Source organism: Anomalospiza imberbis, chromosome 1, assembly GCF_031753505.1.
Source record: "Anomalospiza imberbis isolate Cuckoo-Finch-1a 21T00152 chromosome 1, ASM3175350v1, whole genome shotgun sequence".
NCBI lineage: Eukaryota > Metazoa > Chordata > Aves > Passeriformes > Viduidae > Anomalospiza > Anomalospiza imberbis.
This window is the reverse complement of record NC_089681.1, coordinates 35,160,690-35,184,163: the sequence shown is the minus strand read 5'-3', so window position 1 is coordinate 35,184,163 and position 23,474 is coordinate 35,160,690. Positions and strand designations below refer to the sequence as shown.

At 43.6% G+C, this 23,474-nt stretch overlaps 1 protein-coding gene and 4 non-coding genes across 9 annotated transcripts in view; 3 read left to right on the top strand and 2 right to left on the bottom strand.

Moving 5' to 3' along the window:
- DNAJC5B (DnaJ heat shock protein family (Hsp40) member C5 beta) overlaps positions 1-10,703 on the top strand; it is a 55,794-nt gene extending 45,091 nt beyond the window's left edge. For all 5 annotated transcript variants that reach the window (XM_068187645.1, XM_068187634.1, XM_068187654.1 and 2 more), the window contains 2 exons: positions 2,832-3,006; positions 8,621-10,703. In XM_068187645.1, the coding sequence (XP_068043746.1) occupies positions 2,832-3,006; positions 8,621-8,715 (270 nt within the window). In that variant the 3' untranslated portion in view covers positions 8,716-10,703. The remainder of the gene's footprint in view (positions 1-2,831; positions 3,007-8,620) is intronic.
- A 2,912-nt stretch (positions 10,704-13,615) lies between these two features.
- TRNAY-GUA (transfer RNA tyrosine (anticodon GUA)) lies at positions 13,616-13,706 on the bottom strand. Its single transcript is given in 2 exon segments — positions 13,616-13,651; positions 13,670-13,706. It is a non-coding gene; the product is annotated as a tRNA-Tyr (tRNA).
- Positions 13,707-13,942: 236 nt separating this feature from the next.
- Positions 13,943-14,015, top strand: TRNAR-ACG (transfer RNA arginine (anticodon ACG)). The gene has a single exon. It is a non-coding gene; the product is annotated as a tRNA-Arg (tRNA).
- Positions 14,016-15,814: 1,799 nt separating this feature from the next.
- TRNAY-GUA (transfer RNA tyrosine (anticodon GUA)) lies at positions 15,815-15,905 on the top strand. The gene is given in 2 exon segments: positions 15,815-15,851; positions 15,870-15,905. It is a non-coding gene; the product is annotated as a tRNA-Tyr (tRNA).
- Positions 15,906-19,528: 3,623 nt separating this feature from the next.
- Positions 19,529-19,601, bottom strand: TRNAR-ACG (transfer RNA arginine (anticodon ACG)). Its single transcript has one exon. It is a non-coding gene; the product is annotated as a tRNA-Arg (tRNA).
- Between the last annotated feature and the right edge of the window lie 3,873 nt (positions 19,602-23,474).

Below are 23,474 nucleotides of genomic sequence, written 5' to 3'. Positions count from 1 at the left end.
GTCATAAAATCAGGTACAGAAGTAACCACTGTGGCTTTGACTCATAAAGAGAGCAGTGGGGGGTACAGAGAGAAGCTCATAAGTCCCTAACAACTAAAGGAGAAATGTAAGGATTGCTTCAAGCAAGCTGTATCCCAGAGGTGAGACAATACATACTGAAGAGCAAAGTAGTCACTGTTTCCTGGTTTTCAAGAATTTTGTGCAAAAAAATCCAAAATATGTATATAAAGTCATTTGAGGACTATCACTGGTGGTCTCTCTATGTCTCCCCCAACCCTCCTGGCACCCCCAAAGTATAAAGAGGTCACCAAGTGGTTTTGTTAGTTTGTTTGGTTTTTTTGTTTTGTTTTTTTTTTTTTTTTTTTGGTTGGTTGTGGGATTTTTGGTTTTGGGTGTTTTTTTGGGGTTTTTTTTTTTTTTTTTTTTTTTTTTTTTTGCAAGATGAGCTCTCATATTTCTCCTTTGAAATTTTTATATTGGTCATCATAATACTATTTGAGTCTGAGGCATAATATGCAGATGACCTCTGGACTCCTGATTTCCTCCATTCTTGTGGAGGACAGTAGGGACCACAGCCTTGGCTTGTTATCTTCCTCATTGACTGCAAACATTCCTCTTCCCAGCATACTCATACTGGAAAAATCTGACGGTTGTGAGGAGTTTTATCATTAGCAGTAATGAAACTCGAATGAAAGGAGAAATGAAAAATGAAAATTACTGTTCTTTTTCAGAGTGATAGACTTTTTAGCAGGCATATTAAACTGGGAATATAAAGACATGGGTAATGGGAACTCAAATTGCTTCTCCACTGGCAGGTATAGAGGTTGTTTGTTTAACTGTTTGAGCAAAAACCAATTCGCCCTCTACCATGAAGACAATTTTATTTTATGATAACATCAATAAACTGATTTTTGCTTTAACAACTATGATAAAATAAGCACAAGAAATGTTGAAACATTAAAGGTATTGTGGATAAACTCAATGTGTTTTCCCCTCTACACACTTTCATTCTGGTTTTTTTTACATTCTATACATTGTGGTGATTTAGTCTCCATTATGGCATAAATGATAAACAGTCAGATAACTTATTTTGGGAATTATGGCACCGTTTCAGGTGTCCATTAGAAGGAAATCGTTTTATGACAAAAAGTCGGAGTCCTTTTCATTTAAAAGCACCTTGCTTACTCTAGATACATGCTTATATTTATATTAGGTGTATAAATAGTCTTATTACCTTCAAAGATGCTCCAGTCAGCCCCCAGTAATGTTAGCTCAGACATGCATACATAATATTATTTGCATAGCTCCGTTGTCTAAGTTTGACAATATCCTGACATTTGTGCTTACTTTCTTCCTCAAGCAGCATATTGTCTTAGGAACATAACAAATGCTTAGCAACAGGCAGACTGGATAACTATAATGCTAAAACCTGGCTGTACCTCCAATCCATATATACCTGGTAGCCACAAAGCTGTGCTGCTTTTACCCACATGTTCAGAGAATCATAGAATGGTTTGGTTTGGAAGAGAACTTAAAGATCATCCAGTTACAGCCCCCTGCCATGTGCAGAAAGACTTCCCACTAGACCAGGTTGCTCAGAGATTGATTCAACATGGTCTTCAACACCTCCAGTGATGGGGCACTTCTCAGGAAAACCTGTTCCAGTGCCTCACCACCCTCACAATGAAGAATTACTTCCCAACATCTAATTTAAATCTACCCTCTTTCCATTTATTTCTACATATCAGCTTTGATTTGCTTTCCAGGAATGTCACTGGTTTTCCTTTACTCTTATACCTTTTGCCCATGAAGAGATGTCCATGGAGATTTCTTCTGTGTCACAAACATTTCCATGTAGTCCTGGATCTACCTTGGGTCAGCCAGCCTAAAGGCTCCCCTCCTACATGTCCATTGCTGTGATGCAGCACACACTCGAACATCTGGGGCATTGTGCTGTGAATCCAGGCGCTGACTTAGTCTGAAGGAAGAAAGCGCTATAAATTTAAATTTTCTGGCTCTTGACTCTTTCTAAGATCTCTGGTCTTGGCCCCAGGTAATTGGGTTGGCTCTGCTGAATCTTCTATGCTTTGTGCCATGGGGACAAGAGTGATAAAAGATGGGAACTTCTTGCTACCTGAGTCCCCAGATCAAGAAACCATAGTCTGAGGACTATAATTTAGGAGATGTCACCTGTGTGGTCCTGCACAGGCTAATGGGGAGAGAGAGAGACACACCCACAATGAGCAATTGAAATATTCTTATGGCTGAATCTCCCCCTGGAAGGGCTTTCAACTTTAACTGTGTGGCGAGTCCATAGCAGCTACATCCAGTCCTAAACTGGATGCCTTATTTCAGTGCCCAAAATTATGTGGGATGCATCTGGGTCTTTGCTTCTTTTTCTCTCAGCTTTGTTATTGACAAGAGCTTGCCAGTAAATAAGTGTTTGCAAAAATGATCTTGGACAAATGAGTAATTTTAAAGATGGAAATGAGTCATGCTAAGGTGGGTGGGGTTTTGCATACTGCCTGGAGGGTTTTTCTGAGGACCATCAGCAGAACAACAGACTTTCAAATGTTGAGCATGTGGGGGCCTGTTGGTTGGTGTCTTCTTTGTGGATTTGGTCCTTAGTGACAAATATGAGCTTGTGGATGAGGAGGGCTTTGGAAGATCTGGCCCTCATTCAGGCACTGGGACAGCAGGTGGACTCCTCTGAGGCCAAGCACTTAGGAACCAGAGCTCCTCTGACATTCTGCCTTCAGCTGTAAGAGACAGCTACAAGTTTGGGGAAGGTCACTGCTGACAGAACTTTTGTCTCGCTGTGTGTAACCCAGGGCCTGTTTGCAGTCTGTGGTTTGCTGACTGGCTGCTACCTCTGTTGCTGCCTCTGCTGCTGCTTCAACTGCTGCTGTGGAAAGTGTAAACTGAAGGCACCCGAGGGGGAACAGCAGGAGTTTTGTGTGTCTCCAGAAGACTTGGAAGAGCAAATTAAGAACGACATGGAAAGAGGTGTGTATTGTAGGGGCTTGCCGTGTGACAAAGCTGTTCAAAACAATCTTTAAAGCCTGTAGTCCAGATGTTCTGCTCACAACACTGAGGCTGCTTCCAGACTTCAGTGGAGACATGCCAAGTCACTCTAGCTAAGACCACAACCCAGTGAACTTCCCAAATTATGTATTAATGCAAAACCAAACTTAGGGCACTTACAACTAAACATTTCCTGTATCTCTTATCAGACACTTACACAATAAAATTCTTAGGGCTCATTTTAAGGGACAGTGTCCACCCTGTAGTCCCCATGCCCACATTCCTTCATATCCTAGATCCTATACTCATACATTAGGCTCTGCTGGACTGGTGCCTGTCACATCCGATTGGCCTGAATGAGCTGTCATTCAGACTTCAGTTCTGTAAAACTTATCCCTGCTTGTGGTGGATATAGTACCCATTCAAGAGAAGGCTTCAAGAAAAGATGTCAAGTTTCCAACAGTAAGGTTGTGCAGTAACTCAGGAGAGTATGCGTGGGAACTACCATGGTCCTGTCCCTCTCCCATCCAGCTCCCAAGCTTCTCACTCTCTTCTGCAGTAGCAATTCTACCTTACTCAGGCCTTAGATAAAATCCAGGTGTAAACCAATCCTCTCAAAAATGTCTGTAGTTCCTGGCCCATTTAATTCTCTGGTGTGCTTCATGGTGGAGCAGGCAAGTGCTAACTTAGGGGCAAGAGGAACAGGGAACTTAGGAGCCAGGAACATGGGCCTGTGGCAGCAGAATGACCTTCACAGTAGGTCAGCCTCTTTTTTTGGCTTTGCTGCATTCCCCCAGCTGCATATTCAGGTTTTGGCTATGCCAAGGGATGATGGAGGTGACTTCCTATTTTGGCACTTGTATGGGATACATGCTCTGAACAAAGAGTCCTGTCCTAGTGTGCTGAAAAGGGGCAGTTTTGCTTTCATATTCAGGGGAAGTAGAAACATCTCAAACTGGATAGATATGTACAGGGTGAGAGATGCAGTGACCCTTGCTCCAGTAATAAGAACCCAGGGTACCAGGGAAGGACTGAGAACACGTTTCAGTTGCAAATTTATATAAACTATGATTAAGATTACAGGGTTTTTTAATGAGGAAGGACCTAAGAAGTCAGCTCACTCTTTTTCTCTTCCATTGTTATGGAAGATCTTATACTGTTATATTCTTATGTTTATTATGCTTAAAATAGCACTGCCAGATTGCAAATGTCATGTTCCCTTAGCAGTAAGAAATTTTCCCCCCACAACTTTTCACACAAATTTACCCTTCCATAAATATGTAACAAAACACTTGTAGTAGTTGAAACAAATGCTATTTTTATAACTGTTAACCAACGTGTGGTGGTGTTTTTAAACTGATTTTGCCTAGAGGCATATCAAGGTAAACACAGTCAGCTTAAAAATTGATCATACTTAATCAGTCTCTGCAAAGGCAATAAAAACTACTAGTGAAAACTTTATAACCACAATACCTTATTTGAGACAAATCTAACAAACTCTACAACATTAGGTACCTGAAAAGTGCAAATCTAAAATGGGTCTTGCTCTTCATGAGTCTATGATACCAAAGCCAAGCCTAAAGTTGAAGGACAGAACTTTGAAGATTCAGAATGTTTAATTTCTGCCTGTTTTCTTCATTTGTTTATTTTTAATTTGATTTATATTCATTTTAATTCTCCCTCAAAATCCAAAACAAAATTCCCCAGTGGCAGAAAAATAATTGCTCTTTCCTTCTGGCACAGGTACCAGAAGGTATTGGTATTCTTTAATTTTAAGCCCCCTTGACATCCTTTTACTCCCACCAAGTCCCACTGAGACCGATTTTAAAAATTAGTTTTAAATGCTTAGCAAAGTACCAGTCTGAAAAATTAACATCATATGGAATTCCATGTTTTAAGTATTTGGAAGACAATATTAAATACATAGGGTAGGGTACAGGTAGGGTCTGATGAAAACTAGATCTTTATACCTTTCCTACCCTCCTCTTAAGTCTTGCTATATTTTCCTCCTAATCAAAACCAGTAAGTCTCAGTAAAGCAGAATTCTCTTTATTTTGAAAGAGAGTAACACATAAGGAATAAAAATAAAAGCTTTATGACAATGAGTAACATGAGCATCTTTTCTGCAGCTGAAAGGAAAACAGACAATGCATTTAGGAAAAAAAAAAAAAAAAAGAAAGACAACCAGATCAAAGTGTGATTCCTCCCTTCCTTCTTCCCTTGTCGCCCCAACTTCAGGCATGCTGGCCAGAAAGACACAGCCGACTTTTAGAATAGCAAAGACTGTGCATGCATTTTTGAATGTTGAGTCATAGAAATTAATACTTATGCCTTTCTTTAGGTAAGTAATAGAAATGCTCCTGTATGTAATTCAGAAACAAACTGTAATTCCAAATCACTTGTGCAGCAGATTTAATTTTGGAAGAGGAGATTCTATTAGGATCCAAGTTCTTTGCATGCCCTCTGAGCACAGACTGAGCATTCCAGCCAGTAATTAATTTCTTTGCTTCCTGCTGTCCCCAGCATCTACAGTATTGCTAACCAGAACTTCTCACTGAGGTCAAAATGTAGGTTTTTCAAGCTAAGGCCACACTAAAAACTATCCAAATATTTTTTAATCAGTCATTGCTTTTCTAAGGAATGCATCATTGATAAATCATCACAATTCCTGATGCTACAAACCTCTGAGACTGAGCCCTTAGCAGCTGTGCTCAGTGGGAGCTGCCTGCTGCTGGCTGTACCGCCCAAAAGAGTTGAGATGTAGACTTCAACTATCAAACTGACACAACTATAATAATTTTTCAGTTCCTCACATTTCTCATTAACAAAATTAAGGTTTTACACAATAGATTTCATTCCTCAAACTAACATACCATAAAACATAATTATTAGTGAAAAAGAAAGAGGTGTGAGGCCAAAGATTCAGTGATCCATTCCCTAAAATGTAAGAGCAAACTGAGTTGTCACTGAAATCAACACAATCATGCCAAAGGCTTCAATTCTGTTGATTTGTTATTTCTCTAGAAAAAGAGAATTTCTAGGGGAATTATATTCCTCTAGAAGAAGGTTTTCGTTAAATAAATGTCACTAGTTCTAGTACTCAGCTAGTTCAATGTCTCCCTTGAAAGCCTCGTTTTACAGCATGTACTTCCATGGGTAAGATGACCATCAGAACTAAAGGAAATTAGGGGTTTGCAAGCCCTGGCACATACTTAACTTACAAGCATTTCTCCTCATAACTATTGATTAGTACCAGAAGACTCTGACCTAATATAGAGCAAAAGACCAAAAATTAAATGTTATTTTTGGGCTATTACATTTTAAAGATGACATTTTTTAGTGTTTCAGATCAAATATGACATTAGAAAGGTGCAAAATAAGGTAATCTGTGGTATGATGCCATGATGTTACAGGTAACCTGTCAAAATGCACTGGCAGAGGGAAGTATCACTCGCTTGTCTGCATCACAGACACGTGCAACACTTCATCACTTTCCCACACACATGGGGCAGGTTGACAGATTTTGCTTCCACTGAAGTTGATGGCAAAATTTTTGTTAACTTTCATGTTCCTGGAGGAGGTGGCATTGGAATTTGGATTGCCTTTGTACTTCAGGCTGTAATGATGCACTCAAAGCAGTTTGGCAGGTCTGTTCTCTCCTGTTCAGTTATCATTGTAAGAACAAAGCAAGGCATTTCTAGACCAACTTTTATTTTACAGAAAATGAATTCTGGGAGAGAAAAAAAGAAAAAGAATAAAAGAACCTGAGTAGAAAAATACTTTCCTAGCTCAGAAGCAATAAGTTTTTATCACTTCATTGTCTCCTCCACACTCCATATGATACAAATGTAGGCGAACAGTGAGCAGGAGCTATCTATAGGAAGCAGTTTAAACTGTGAATCCTGCCTCACCTCCATTCTGCAGCTTGCCATTAGCAGACTATATTTGTACAGTTTATTATGCCATAGGTCCCTGTTCTGCTAAAAAACCCTATCATAAATCTTAGAAGGGTGCAAGCAGCAAAATGCTTGGTGAGGGTGTCAGCTAAGAGCTGTCTGCAGACGAGCTGGAGGCAACACGACAGATTTGCAGTGGGTCCTGTTCTCCTGCTGCACACCTGGGTATCACAGCAAAATGAACTGCTAATCTCTGCCCTCCATCAAAGTCTTTCAGAAAATGAACAACTTGGAGGCAGAAGTGGGTGGGAGGCAATGCTGCTCAGAAATCTAGAAAACACATAGCAACTTAAAAATGGATTGGAACTGCCAAACTAATATGAGCCTGAGCAGAGCTCAAAGCATTAATTACTCATGTACTTTTAGAAGTTATGAAACACGTCTGTCTTTGACCTTGTGTCTAAATATGGAATTGCCCATACAGAGAAGCTGCTTGGCATTTAATCATTCTTGCCTTTCACCTTGACAGAGTCAAAGTTGTTCTACCCCCACTGAGTGGAAGCCGTATGGCATGCAATTAGATTCCTGCTCCGGGTTAAGTTACTCCTGTACATTACATCTTTTGCCCATGATTCATCCCATCAACTGTCATGTAAACAGAAGGAAATGTCAGATGAGACTTTTTCCCTGAACATTTGGTCATTTGGCAAAAAAAGTAATAATTTGTATTCAATTACTGTGAAGACTCTGTTAGTGTCAAGATATAGACAGTCCAAAGTTTTTCATATGAAACACTTCTCTAAGATGGCTGAACTTGTAAAAGTCAGTCTCTGAGACTTGAGTACTTCCCTCCCTCCAAAAAATATGCCAGTTGGAAAGAGGCCCAGGAGAAGGGCAACCAAACTTTGTTCTTTATCAGATGGAGCACAGTAGCCATCAAGGAACTCTGTAAAGACTTCACTTCTACTTTCCTCCACTCTACAACAAATGCATTTTTTATAGATATATTGGAAAAGCAAACACAAAATTGCACGGAGTAAGAAAGTACACAGCAGTAAGGATTTATATAGTGATAATATGAAGTTTTGGTAGTTCCAAATTCATTAAAAGAGTAATTCCCAGAATCCTATTGCATATATATTACATAAGACTCCAAATTCAATTTAACATTTTTATTTAACTAGCTGGCTTTCAGGATATAATGATTTCTCTCCTCTCAAGTGTATTACTATTACTGCTCACGCATTTTTTCCTTTTAACTCTCCTCTTTCTTTACTGTTAACTCTGCCTTCTTCAAGACTCATTTCTGTCCCATTCTCACAAACACTGTCAAGGTTAGTGCTTGCTGACTCACAACAGCGCTGATTATATTCAGCCATTTGTAGGAACAAGCACTTGCTATTAGAACAGGCAGAAACCTTTAGCCTGCAAGCTCTGCAAAGCACCAGGCACAGCAAATGTCCAGTCTAACAGCAGCAGCAACGCCCAGAAATCTCCCATTGTATGAGAACTAGGAGTAAGAGCATTTGTAGGCTTGGTGTGGGCAATGTCACCTTGTTGGTACCCACACAGCTGTCTGCAAAATCAAATTAAGCTGTAACCAGAACAGCAAATGAAATGTTGTGGTGCTAACAAGAAATCTGACTTTGGTAGCAAGTGAAGGGTTCTTAAAGTAATCTTTGTTGTTCTCTCCAATTTAGATGGAGAAACTCCTATTACGCTTCAGCCGACTAACGTCACTGAGAAAACACAACTGATTGGGGACAGCCATCGGAGCTATCGCACAGAGTCCTAAGGCAGGCGAGGGACCTGCTGGGGCTTCTCACTGAGTCTCACAGTGAGAAAAACATGTGATAAATTCTGCAGCCTGTGTTCAGAGTTGTCTTTAAGCTAATCAAGAGTAACCTGAGAGTAATTTCCTACCAAGGCAGAATCTCACTCTATGCTACTTCCAATAGGTTGATACCTGCACTGTGTATGGAGATACCTATGGCCTGTACAGAGCGTGCTGGTCTCTCACAGCTTCAAATTGTCTTTCCCTCTAATAATGTTCCCTTTGGGATAGCTCCCTGCCCGCATCTGTAGTTTCATCTCCCAGACACAGTCTTGAGTCTCTTTATGGACACACTGGCTGTCTCTCCCTGCCCCAGGAACTTTCCCTGCCTGCAACAGTTTTGCTGGATGTGAAAGATTCCTGTGAGGGAGCTCCAGAAGTGCTCTTTAGCAGGTCTCAGGGAGAAAGTTGTTAGCAAGACAGATGGGGCTCTCCTTCCCAGAGAAGAAGTGCTCTTTGGAGGGCAGCAAGTGGCTTGCTGGGACCCAGCTCTGGCAATTATAAATCCTGAGCCAAAACAAAGAGAGATTTTTCTGATGGTTGTTAACAGTGCAGGTCACTCCAAATCCAGGAGCCTTGTGCAGAAGCACATGTAGGCTCTCTGTCTTCCCCAGCAAAAGCTGCAAACCCACGAGACACACCTTGGCCTGTCCCAGAGACTCTCTCTTCCTCCCACAAGCCTGTGGCAAAGCTCCTCCTTTTGGTTCCCAGCCAACAGCTTTCTGCCAGCTGGCTTATCCCACCATGCCCTTGGCTTGTGGCCCTGCTGCCCTGCTGGCACTGGGCTGGGAGCCATCACATCAACACAGGCACTGGGGCTGTGGGAGCAGCAAGGACTTGGCAGGGAAAGCAAGCAGCAAAGGAGTGACCGTCCTCCTCACCAGCTCATTGGGGTAAGACTGAAACCTCCCTTCTGTGCCAGGCACAGGAGCTTTAAGAGTACATGGCATGATTTTAAATAAAGAGGCAGGAATGAGGTGTATGTTCAGGTGCACCACTGCACAAATCAGTGGAGATACATGTGGGTATGGCTAAAGGAAGCATGAAGAACTTAGGCCACTAATTTGTAAGAGCTAAAGGAACACCTCTTAGATCTAAAGCTTAGCACCTCACTGATTTGACATAGTAGTTTAAGGCTGAGGCAGCTGAATTTCTCCTTATTGATCATTTTACATCAATCATTGTCAGTTCTGTGTATTTGCTATTTTTGCATGCTGTGGTCTAAAGGGGGTCACAATGTTCCACTAAATTATACAGACGTGTGATTATATAACTAGCTGAAAGTGTTGTTCCCTTGCTTAAAATTGGATCCCACAGTTGTAAAACATTGTTATCTTCCTTCTATTTTCACCTTTGACATCAAATGCCATTCAGCTAAATATATTGGGAAAGGAATGTGTTTTATAGAAGCAGCTGTAATGCCAAAGTCAAGACATTCTACTTTCAATGTTTCTTTAAAAGTCCCATAACACAAGGACATTTTCAAGACCATTACTTCCTGTTCAAGTTATATATCTTTTCTCTGGATGCAGGCACTGGGGACAGCCCTCAGAAATGGCCCTGGTTTTCTGCTTCAGAAAAGAGGGAAGATGCTGGCATAGATGGAGTTGTGCACAGGCACTCGTTTTCCTCCTACCCACAGGCTCCTCTTTGTCCTTGGTTGCAATGAATTTAGAAACCATGTGTATGTACATAATTCCAGACTGCCATCCTACCTGCCACTGAGGATGTGCCCATCCAACCCAGTGGTGCCACGAGAGGGGGACTGGTGCCACCATCCTGCCACTGAGGAGACACGACCCCAGAGGCATGTCTTTCCAGTGGAAGCCGAGTGCTGCACATCTTCCCATCAGGGGAATGGATCAGACAGCACTGGGGTGCTGTCAGATGGGCAGAGCCCAGAGACTGGGTATGTACTGTGGACACCAGCACACACACTCCTCTTTTGGCTTTCTTTTGGCTTTCTTCGCTATTCCCCTTTTCAGGGTGTTTGTTCTGGTGTAAGATGTTATCCCCAGCAAAAGAGTAGGGAGAGCACATAGTACATAACAAATCTGCAGGTGAAGTAATTTCCTAAGTTTCACTGTCTGGTAGAGCATTTTAGTGTGAAAATGTCTAAATGTTACCTAGTGACTATTTCCAGCAGAGAGCTGAAAGAGGCACTGGGAGAAAAGTCTGGTGTAAAGCTATGTTTTATACATGGAATCCTTTCCCATGTGAAATCCATCCTCCTTTTCCCATGGAAGTCTCTGGGAATTGCACCCTTGATTTCAACAACAGCTACTGAGCAGGCCTAAAGCCAGCGAGGAAGAAGTAAATCCCATAATAGCAAAAGCAATTGGGGAATTCTTTCACATGCAACAACTCTGATGGGTCTAGAGGCCCAGAGCCAAAGTTCACCAAAATCAAGGAAATTTTCTCCATGGGCTTGAGATGTACTGCAAGTCGTGTGGTCCTTATTTACACTTTCTAAATGAGAGCTTTTTCATGGCAAAGATTTATGACTTGATCTCACAGTGTGAAGCAAAGATGGACAAGCTGCTGCATGTTTTACAGACACAGGGTTCTATACAGAAGAGCCACAACGCATTAGTTAGCATGTCAGTTAGCAAAAAATCTCAGAACAAACCAGTGACCAAGCCTCTGAGGGGGTTGTCTAGGACTTAAAGATCTGAGAATCTGAAGTCATGGTTTAATTTCAAATGGGTAGCTTAGTTTTTAAAGTACCAGAGCATTTGTGTCTCTCACTGATGTGAAGATCAGCTATTCTGAGGACATGTGGAGAAAGAATGACAAAAGGATTTCAGGATTTAGCTCTTCAATGTGATTTTACTCCTTTGTTTGATTTTCAGAAAAGTTCCTAATGTGAACACATGCTAACATTATCTGCTTTTGTGTACAGTTCAGTTGCACACCCAGAAATCTTCTCAAAATGTACAGATTCTCAATTTTTTTTCTCTGTTTTGCTACATTTATTTATATGTAAACTTCCATGTATTCAAATCTACCTTGGCTGTCAATCACTCTGACTAATAAAAGTTGTATGCATGAATTGTAGCACTCCCTTTACCTTGCCACTCTATCAACAACTTCATTCCAGTAACAGCTAGAGAAGCTGTTGAGACAGCTGGCCCAAGTTATGGCTTTGCTCCCTGGCAAGTGTCAAATGACAATGAAGGGTTTCCCCGAAGAGGAACTAGCTCTTGGATTGCAGCAGATATGCCTGCCCATGCAAAGCAGCCAGAGCCATGGCCTCACATTTTAAGTCCTTTACTTAATGCAGAATGCTTGTGAAAGAAATCGTCAGTGTGACGAAGTGATGTAACACAGTAGTTTCACTGGAAGCAGCATCTATATGGAACAATTTCCCCCAGCAAAAGGTGTGTGCAGAGAGTGGAACCATGGTGCTGCTGAGGACAACAGCAGACATCCTGAGACATCCAGCACCTCACTCCGGGGTTTTGCATCTGTTCAAGAGCCAGCACAGAGTGCCAGATAGTCTGGGCATGCTACAAGACAGGAATATTTGTCACTAGGTTGGTATCCAGTCTCTGTGACCACAAAAGCCCAAGCATTTGAAAAATGGACAAGGGGCAGCTGGTTTGGCTATATGTATTCTGAAATATCTGTTCCTTTGTGTGCTTAGATATTAACACATACTCGGATTCACTCAAAACACCAAACAGAAGAGGCAGCATACACAATTTAGGTTTACCACCATATAAGTTATTTAGGTAGGTTGTGCACTTATACTCCCCACAAGTTTGTGGGATAAGCCACAATGCTAATACAAAAAACTTCAAACATAAATGTATGTCACTTAATTTGCTTGCCTACCTTGTATAAAAATGAATACCGATATGATTTCAGTCAAAAAGAATTACATCTCTGCCTCTTTGGAGAATAAAATCATTAAAAATAATTGAAGAAGCATGCTAAACTGAGCACAGTTAAAATTACTGATTTTTCTTTTCTATGTTATCATTTCCTGTAGAAGAGAAAAGAGTGTGCTGTTACGAACCAGGGAGAAGGACTACAGATGACCACTACCCCATTCCTTCCCTCCACAAACTGAAGTCAGCTCACTCATCACATCTGGCTTCTCCTTTCACTTTGAGAGATGAATGGGTTCAGAGTTTTGTACAAGAGGACTCAGTCCTTCGTGCCAGTTTCACCCATCCCAGGGTTGGGAAGGCAGTAAGATGGGACAAATGTGTGCTACCTGAGACCTATAATAGATAGACCCCGGTAAGGACACATAATTTTCGATTATGGGACAGAGCTAATCTTAGAATGAGTTGGGTAGGAAGGGACCTTAAATATCATTCAGTTCCAACCCCTGGCCATGGGCAGGGATGTGTCCTATCCAGCCTGGACTTGAACACTTCAGTTGGCTGGATGAGAAAATATATTCCTTTTGTGGCAGTATGTACAGATACAGCCTTATGCTGTAAAAACAGTGTCTAGACATTTGGAAGAGAGGAGAGGAGACCTGGAAAAATGACCCTCAGAATTTCAACATCCTAATTAGCTGTGATGAGACAAAGAGATCTCAGCCGGTATCCTCCTGCACTGACTTGCTTTGTGGCACGTTGGAGTATGAACACGCATCTCGCTTTCCTTTAGAAAATCAGGAGGTGTTGGCAGTCCTGCATTAGGCCCAGCATTCTCTGCTCCTGCGGGAGCAGTCACTCCTGAGAGGGAGACACAGCGCACAGGCTCGGTTTGCAATGCGGCTGGAACTCTTCTAGAAAAGCAACCGTATCTGCAAAAGGCTAAAGAGACAATTGTTAAAGAGCACTTTGCATAGAAGGGAGAAAAAGAAGTCACTTTGCACAGAGGGGAGGGAAAAATCAACGTCTCCTTCGAGCCGGAATCGAACCAGCGACCTAAGGATTCCCGTGGGGCGTAGCCGCTACAGTCCTCCGCTCTACCAGCTGAGCTATCGAAGGGACTTGCCGTTTCGCCCGGTGTCGTGCATAAAGACTGTAGCCAGCATGCTTCGCGCATGCGCGGCACGTAGTGCCCCCGGGTGGGCCTTGCGGCAGGTCGCGGGGCGGGGCGGGAACGCCGGGAGCGCCCCCTGCCGGAAGGGCGGGGCGGGACCCGGGCCGTGAGGGGCGCCCGGGGTGCGCGGAGCCCTACGCGTGAGCTATACAACACTGCGGGGAAAAGCACTGCTCGTGTGGGGCCAGTGGCGCAATGGATAACGCGTCTGACTACGGATCAGAAGATTGTAGGTTCGACTCCTGCCTGGCTCGCATGTTTTTTTTCTTCCCTGTACTCGGCTGTGATCGCGCGTTGAAGGGATTATGGTTTTCCATCTGATCTCACCATCCTGTCTTCTTGCATTTCTGTTTTCTCTTCATTTTCTCATCTGATCTCATCATCCTGACTTCATCAGGAACTGGAGTGACAGGACAAGGAGTAACAGGTACAAAATGAGAGGGGAAATTTACATTAGAGATTAGGAAGAAATTATTTGCTGTCAGGCGGGTGAGACACTGCAGCAGGTTTCCCAGAGAGGTTGTGGGGGTCCCAGCTCTGGCAGTGTTCAGGACCAGGCGGGATTAGGCCTTGAGCAAGGCCTGATAAAGCTTGAGCAAGGCAAGTCTTGGTGGGAGGTGTCCCTGTCCCCGACAGGCAGGTTAGGACCAAATGAGGTATAAGGTCTCTTCCTTAAAATCCTCTCATATAACCCCATGTGTCTGCCTGGTAGTGCTGTATTTTCCAAAGCAAAACACCACCATAAGCTTAACATTTTCAATTTTTTTGTTTCCAAAGTAACCCGATTAACACACCATTACATTATACGGGGGAGAAACCTTCTGGCCCTGGGAGAGGAGCAGCGTACCCCACAGCGGCCTGACATTCTGTGGGTGCTCTCACGGGTGGCATCAAAGAAAACAGCCAGGAGGTCTCTGAAGGCAGCAAGCAACACTGCTGTGATTAGGAATGTTGTTTAGATTCTAATTATCCCTTAGCCTTCAGAAGTGTAAGAACATCTGTGTTGTATAGTTGCATGAAAAGTGTGTGATTTTGCAACAAAACCCAAACATTTTTCATTTCCATAAAGGCTGTGCAGTGTATAAAGAAGAGCTTGCAAGCTGAAGAGGTGAGGAAGACATTTCCAATGTTTAGATTTGAGAGCACACCAGAGGTTCAGAGTAGCCAGTTACCGAATCATAGAATGGTTTGGGTCGGAAGGGACCTTTAAAGGCCACCTACTTCCAACCTTCCTGCAATGAGCAGGGACACTGGATATCTCCAACTCAATCAGGTTGCTCAGAGGCCCAGACCTTGGATGTTTTCAGGGAGGGGACATTCACCTCCTTTCTGGGCAACCTCTTCCAGTGTTCTCATGAAACCCACTGTAAAAAATGTCTTCCTTATATCCAGTCTGAGCCAAACCTTTTTCAGTTCAAAGCCATTACCCCTTGGCCTGTTCCTACGTGCCCATGGAGAACATCCCTCTCCAGCTCTGTTGGAACTCCTTCAGGTACTGGAAAGCGCTCCGAGGTCTCCTGGGAGCCGTCTCTAGGCTGAACAACCAAAATTCTCTCAGTCTGACTTCACAGGAGAGTTGCTTCTACCCTCTCATCACTTCGTGCCCCTCCTCTGGACTTGCTCCATCAGCTCCACATCTTTGCTGTGCTGAGGCCCGTGCAACTGGACACAGCAGTGCGTGGATACAAATGTCCCAAAAGCAGTGGTTCACTGCGGTATGAATAAATAACTGCGGTGGCTCACGAGTGCTGCTAACACTTGGAAGCGATGTGTGCGTGTTGCTGCGAAGGGCCCTGCTTTTGCTTCTCGACACACGGCTGTGCAAAAAAAAAAAAAAATGCACAGCCCAGGGAGGAGTCAGAGCGGCACTCTCCGCATTCGCAGGTAGAGTGTTGGCCATTACGCCATCGGGCGTCCTCCTGACCCAGCCCCGGCCGCGGCCCGGCCACCAGAGCCTCCCCCCGCCTCTCGGCCCCAGCGGCGGGCGCGGCGCCGCGCGCGGGGCGGGGCCGGGCCGCGCCTTGTGCGGCCGCTGGGGGGCGGCGGCCGTGTCCCTTCGATAGCTCAGCTGGTAGAGCGGAGGACTGTAGAGGCCGCGCCCCGCGGGAATCCTTAGGTCGCTGGTTCGATTCCGGCTCGAAGGAGACGCTGATTTTCTTTTATTTCTTTCTGGGACCAGAGCGCGGCTTCGCTCCCGCTCAGGAAGACGCTCCTAGAGCCGTTTACAAGCACGTGCGATACACAAGCAATTCACCGGTTTATTTTTTACTCCTGAGGGGAAACAAAGAAAATACTGCAAAGAGGTGGCAGCCCTGCAGTAAATACTGAAATACGTCTTGCAGGGATACTTTTGGAAGTGGTTTGTCGTTTTCCATAATACTATTAGTTATTATTATGTTTAATAAAATTATTATTCATTAATGAGTATTACACATTATATATTATTATATATAATTAATATTCTTAATTATTAATTATTTGCCATTATTGTTTAATGATATTTAATAAATAATATCATAATCACAGAATTGTTAGGATTGGACGAGACCTCTGGAGACCCCCCTGCTGAGGTAGAGTCACCTAGAGCAGTTTACACGGGAATGCATCCAGGTGGGGTTTGAATGTCTCTAGAGAGGGAGATTCCATTACCTCCCTCGGCAGCCTGTTCCAGTGCTCTGCCACTCTCAATGTAAGGAAGTTCTTCCTCATGTTGAGCTGGAATTTCTGGTGTTTTAGTTTATGGACATTGCTCCTTGTCCTGTCACTGGGCACTGCTGAAAAGAATCTGGCACCATCCTCATGGCACCCACTTCTGAGATACTTACATGACTTAATGAGATCCCCTCTCGGTTTAATAATATATATTTGGTATTCTCCTATGTGAAGCCAAAAATAATTAATAAAATAATTTACTTTAGTCTTAGCTAGTTTTGTTAGGTCTTCTTTCCCGTGGTGATCCTCTGTGTTCCACTCCTGGACAGTCTCTCCTCATTTTGTATGTTGCTTTATGTGATGCCAAACAATCTGTACTGATTGGACTTTCTGTGATGCCAGATAATCCTTACAAAGGGGGGCTGTGAGTTCCCTGGCTGATAGGAGTGGATAAAAGTCCTCCACTGTCTCTTGACTTAAGGTGACAGATGTCATTTTTGGTCCTTTGGATGTGCCAAAGAGGGTGACATGGGATGTTCTAGCAGAAGGTGAAGCAGAGGGAGAGGGGTGATAGAGGTCCGTACACAGAAGGGGTTTAATGCAGACCGACGTGGGCTTGCTTAGGACATAGTTAATAAGACAGCCAGCACTCATACTCTGCTGTGTTCTATTGTTCCTTTTTCCTTCAAGTCTTCTTTTCCACTACAGGTGCTATGTGGGGTGCAGAAAAACATGTTTGGCAGCAGCTCCTGGCTTAGAGAGAGTAAACGTGTCTGAAAGTGTCCAAATCTGTCTGCATAGCAGGGGGAAAATGGAAGTGAAGTTTTCTCCTTCAAGAGAACCCCATGTGAGTCTTCTCTCTGAGTGGGAGTGTTTCTCTGGGGTAGATTTCAGATATGAGAGCAAGGAAGACCTACTCTCTGTGGGAATATTAGTACAAGCAAGATTATCAGCAGGGAAACAGATTTATGAAGCTCAGCAGGAGTCAGACCTGCACACTGCTTCTCTTTGTCCATTACATCCCTGGCCCCAGATGCCTCTTTATTGATTAGTATGTTTTTTTGTATATGTATAGACACACACAGAGACACCAACAACAGCCTTTTCTCCCTTCTCCTCCAGCATGGTGCAGTGTATCCCTCTCAGGAACTGTCCCATGAGGAACCCAGGCATGGAAACCTGCATTTTAGAGAACAGAGTCCTCTCAGTGAGCACAAATTGTGGAAAGACATCCATTTCCTTTGCTGTCTGTCATCCACACAACTTCATACTCACTAGCAGTCAAATCTGAATCCACAGTCCAAAAACACATCCCTGTGCCATTCCCTGGTGTGGTACAGACTCTATTTAGGGCCAAAGATTTATTGTATTCCCAAGATTCACTCCTTCATATATAAATGTCTCTAAACTCCTTTGTTCCTTCACACTTTGTTCCTCACTTGTTCTTTCACTGATTCAGTGGCAATTCTTTTCACTTCTCCTAAAGCATAGCTCACAAAAAAAAAAAAAAAGCACACATAGGCTTTCTCCAAGAGAAGGGATCATCTCCTTTCTCCCTCTGTCTCCATCTCTAAGATATTTTTTCTCTCCCACCCACTCAGAAAGAATTGACATGCATTTCTGTGTAAGAGTGTAATACACCTGAAGGATAATGAAAGCCAGGAATTAAAAAAAAAAAAAAAAAAAACAAACCCAAAAACACAACAACAACAAAAAACCTCACAAAATGTCCTGGTCTCACGACTTACGTTATGCTAAGCAACTATTCTGCCTCTTCAGCTACAGCCTGTTACATTCATGTGACTGTTCGGCTCAGCTTCCCATTCTTGTAGACATGCTTATGGATCTAAAGGTACTAAATGTTTTTCACTATAGTAGAAAACTATTCAGTGCTTGCTTAATAGTGTAACTTGTAAAATACTTAATTTAGGTGCAAGTTAATACTGACAGTCACCTGCAAGTGCACAATTATTTTTGTATCTGGTCTCCAGCAAGGGCCAATAACGATCTGTGTGTGTACAGTCTATTCAGTCATTGGTATCACTTAATAATGAAAGAAGCCAGAGATTATAAAAACCCCAATCATACAACATTTCACTCTGATGCGCTGAGTTGGTTACCAGCGTAGGGCACTGCAGCCAAACAAGGGATGAGGGGATTTTAAATAGCCTGATGGGTGCAGGGGGGACACCTGCTGCAACAGAAAGGAAATTTTCAGGTCCTGTCTTGTAAGAAAAGGTTTGTTTGTATTTCAAACAAAAGTTATCTCTTTTGCTGGAGAAAGGGAAAACAGAATAAATCTCATGGGAGTATGAGGGTAAAGAGTTTCAGTCTGTCTGAAGGATTTCAAATAAAGGATGGTGAAAATGTTCCTGCACAACAAGGTGCTTCCTGATGGATGCAGTTTGAGATATGTGGCACAAGCACACACAAGATGTTCTGCTGATCGCAAAGGTGGGAAACCACTGGAAGCAAGAGAGCACTTTCCTGATTTTGTTAGTACCTGAAACTTTATTATTCCTTCACTGGAGTACTCTTTGTCAGTGTATCCATTGTGAATATTGCAAACACATGCTTCTTTTTGTACCTACTCTTGACCTGACCTAAGTGTGATTTCAGGGTCACCCAGCTGTCACTCAGCTATCTGCAGCTCCCTCAGCTCACATCCTGGGCACTTAGACATTATTTTTATCGCCTCAGGACATTCCCCTGCCCCTTTTCAGCAGGAGGAGTTGGATAAATGAGCATCCTTCTGCGTCAGCCAAGCTGGAGTGTGATAGTGGAAAACTGGAATAGAAATAAATATTGAAAGTTCCCGGTGGGGTTGGGAAAGATCCATGTAACAAAATCTTTTCAAAAATAAATATTTTTGAAGGTGGAGTTGACCCAACTGAAAATTTCCAAAGATGCTGAGCAGGATGTGTGGGTATCAACATAAAGGAACACAAAAGCACATCTCCAGCTTTTGAACTGCTTGGTTGCTGAGGATTTTTTTGTTTTGTTTTGTTTTTAATTACCCAAGCTTCGCAGTTTTCCCTCCGCCTATGCACAGGGGGTTGGGTGGGAACCTGGGGGAAGACCAGGGTTAGGAAGGCGAGGAAGAAACTGAAAAGAACGAGCCAGGCAGGAGTCGAACCTACAATCTTCTGATCCGTAGTCAGACGCGTTATCCATTGCGCCACTGGCCCCCAGCTGTTGTTAAGTCTACCTGATGGTGGTGCTGTATCCTTCCATGGGGATTCAGGGGACATTTTTCTGATGTCCAACACCACCAAAATGCAGAGGTCGCACAGTGGAAATCCAACATCTCTGTCCAAGCTCCATACCTTATATTGCTTCACTGTGAGGAGAAGCTTTGCAAGTGCAAGCTGAGAATAAGTCCCGTTGTGTCACCTGCTGTGATATCTATGCTGAAAGGAAAATAGGAAAAACATCATAATATGAGCTAGTTCCCAAATTCTGCCCCTTCACGTATATACTCTGCTGTCTCCCTGCCCCTGTTAGGGCCAGCAGAGCCCACCTTTTCCCCTGGTGTCTGGAGGAGGAATCCCAGCTGGTGGGAGAAGGAGGAGGAATCTGCTGCTTCCATGGTTCATTAGCAGATGAGCCTTCACTCCACACCTGGTCCTGCCTCCGAGAAGGACCCCACATCAGACAGACAGAGCCTGGAGTGCTGGGACTAACACAGAGCTGATCTCCTCTGAGGGGTAAGAGCATCTCTGGAGGCAGTCAGCATTAGCACCTGATCTTCCAGGCAGCCCTCACGCCACTGTCACATCAATACCTCTCCTGTTACAACACGCCCGACTCATGTCCGCATGTTGGTTCCTGCCCTGATCTCTGAATTACTCTTGGTCTCTACCCCATATTTTTTTCCTGCAGCTCAGCTGCCAGAGATGATGCTCTTTGAACTGTCTGAACAGGCTTTGCCTTTGAATTCATACAGAGCATCACATTGGTGCTTCACAAAAGTGACTGTGTCTCAGTGACTGTGGTCTTGGCCACTTGATATGCTCCACAAAGGCCACAAGGTCACAGAACTTGTTTTCCAGTTTTTGCTCATCAACCACATGCAAAATAGATTCTGCTTTTCCAAGAAGAGATGGCAATTTATGACATTTTGGATTCAGCTTCAGGACCTCTGACACTTGCTGCCTGCTTTTCTGAGCCCTTTGCTTACTGTGTGGCGGTCAAATGTGTTGATCCATCACTGAAAATAACTTGATGTCAGTGAGCTGCAAGCTTCTTTCCATGGTAGCCTTTGTTTGATGTTTGAGTTCTGGCATGACAGTTGTCCATTCAGGCTTTTATAAACAGGTCTGTACCAGAGAGAGACAGGATACTGGGAAAAAACCCCTGCATATTCAGCCCTAGTTTCATTAGGCCAATGAAAACCAAACCAAAACAGTTAACCAGTGTTGTACATTAGGGAGCTTGGGAAAAAACATGAATGGCACTTTTTTCCATTCCTTAGAAGCAGGATGAGATTCATGCAACCTGCTGCCACAGAAAATGCTGGGAGCTGCTGGAGTCAGACGTTAATTACCACAACCCTATTTGAGCACACATTGCTACTGTACCTTCCTGGCAGCAGTGATTTTGCCTGACTGCTGTCATACGTGATGGCTTTTGGCTTGACTTGGTGGTGAGTGCTCCTTCAAGTAATGGATTATCTTCTGGGGTACTGAAGGTATTAATTATGTTCTGGATAATAATAATGAAGTTAAGGACAACGTTTGAAAGGAGGATGAGCCAGTTTGGCAGCTCTTTAATCCAAAGTAAAGAGGTCCCACTTCTCCTTCCCTCTTCTCTACTGCTCTAAGTATAGAGTTTGCCTTGTCCTAGCTGTAGTTTTCTGTGGGCACTCCAAGCACCTGAGTCACCTCGATAATCCAACAAGGTGGGTAATTTTCCAATGGCCACTGAAGTGAATCAGCTCAGATGGTGCTAATGAGAGGACCAGACCTTGCAGTCAGGGCCAGCACAAGGTAGGTGAGAGGCCAAGGCTGCTCTATCCTGCTGGCCAGGGCAGCTCAGCCTTTTGCAGGTGCTTTGCCAAACTGCAGCCTGGAGGAGGAGTGTTGTGCTGAGGTAATGAAGAAAAAGGCATGGAGTGGGAGCAAGGAGTGAGAAGTGGGGAATGTATTCACTAGGTGAGAGGTAGAGCCACTGTCTGTGTCCACAGCTCGCTTTAGACCTGTTATTCAGTCCAATCTCTCTTCATTTTTATCCTTGCTCACTTTACTTTGTGAGGTGCAAGTAAGGTGGGTAGTGAAGATAAGGCCAAAATATTCCTGACTGCCTCAGGCTAGTGCAGGGGGATAAACTGGGAGGAGCAGATCCTTCATAAGCAAAGACTTGCAAATAGCTTCTCTCTTGCAAATGTGTTTTATTTTTCCCTGAATTAACCAGAAAAACCACAAAGTGAATGAAAGGGGGTGAGAGTGTCCAAATGGGTGGTGGGTGTAGAACAACAGGAAGGGTGTAATTGCAAACAAGAGTCTGCAGGGGTGGAGGTGTTGTCTTTTTCTACTTGGCCATCTTGGACTCACACCTGTTCCTCCAGTTGGCAGCCAGAGAGATGATCCGCTGCACGCCCAGGCCAGGCAGGATAGAGGGCTTCCATGTATGAGCTCAGAGATCCTGGGGATGTTACCCCTCCTGCAGTGATGGGATGAAGAATGATGTTAGAGAAGGATAGTCTCTCAGATTTCCTTGTAGTTCCAGCAGAATTTCTCTGAGCAAACAAGGCTGCTCCATTTTGCCTAATGCAGCATGTAGTGCATTCCAAAACAGCTGCATCATGGTGTCTAGCAATTCAGAAAGCAGGACCCAGTGAGATGGGCCTTGCTTGAGCCATAGAGAGAGCTGCAACCAAGACTCACGGTTTGAGACAAAGCCTTGGTTGCAGCAAACAATCCAAATGCCTAAAGAAAGCTGGAGACAGAGCTCAGAATTCAGGCTAGTGGACCAATAAGGGAGTGAATACATGTAAGAGCTGGAAATGAGAAGGGGTAATACATTTCTAGACTGCTTCTATACTTCTCCTTGCCTGACTGTTGTCCAGGGGAGAGCATGGGGGCTGCAGCTGAAGGAAGGGACATTGCTTTGGATGTTTGCACACAATGGATATCATGGAGAACAAGCTGGCAGCCCAGAGTGCTGGTAAGATGCCCCAAGCTCTATGTGGAGTTTTACCACATCCTTTGGCAAGGAACAAGTCATTAGTATCCAATTACACTGAAATCATACTTAATGCAAGACAGGTTAAGACAAAAAGAAAATAAAAACATATGCTCAGTTGCCAAGACAGATAAACTTACAAAAGAGGTAGGTGGGGAAATGAGAGAAAACTAGGCTTCATTTACTGGCTTTGAAGATTAAATCAGCACGGCTATTCTCTCATATCCAGGCATTTTGCTGCAGGCCCTCCTGACACAGTAAGGAGCAGACAGCCTACCTTCCTCCACACCTTACACCTCAGGCTTGTTGACCAAGAAACTTTTCTTTGCAGTGGAACAAAACACTTCTCGTGTTTTAAAAAAAATTCTGCTAAAATCCCAAATTCTTCCAATCCTGAGAATTTCACTAATTTGGTAGAGAGCTCTTCCTATTTCTTCCCTATTCAAGAGACAGGATGGTCTTTCTTCTTGGCAAAAATAAGAATGACTTCATTTCTTTAGCATTACCTGGCCAGCTAACAATTCCTTGGCTAAGCCTGAGTGCTGTCATGGGAAAGGCACTGGCTTGATATCTCAATGCCACTATTTTCTTTTTATCTTTTTTTTTCCTCTGTAATAATGTAAACATCTCTTCTTTACCCTGCCTGTTGTTATTATTCTAGTGGGCAAAACCAGAATACAGCAAAGTGTGTGAGCCTAGTTAACCTTGGTTTGGAGGGGATGGGTTGCTTCAAGCTAGTGCTGGAAATAGAAGCAAGGGGAGCAGTCCTTGCCTGCTCAAGCAGAGGCTGCTCCCTGGTTGATGGGACTTGTCTTTTCAGGGAGAGGGCCAGACAGTTCACCCCTTCATGGAAGAGGATAAAGGAAATGAAGATTGAT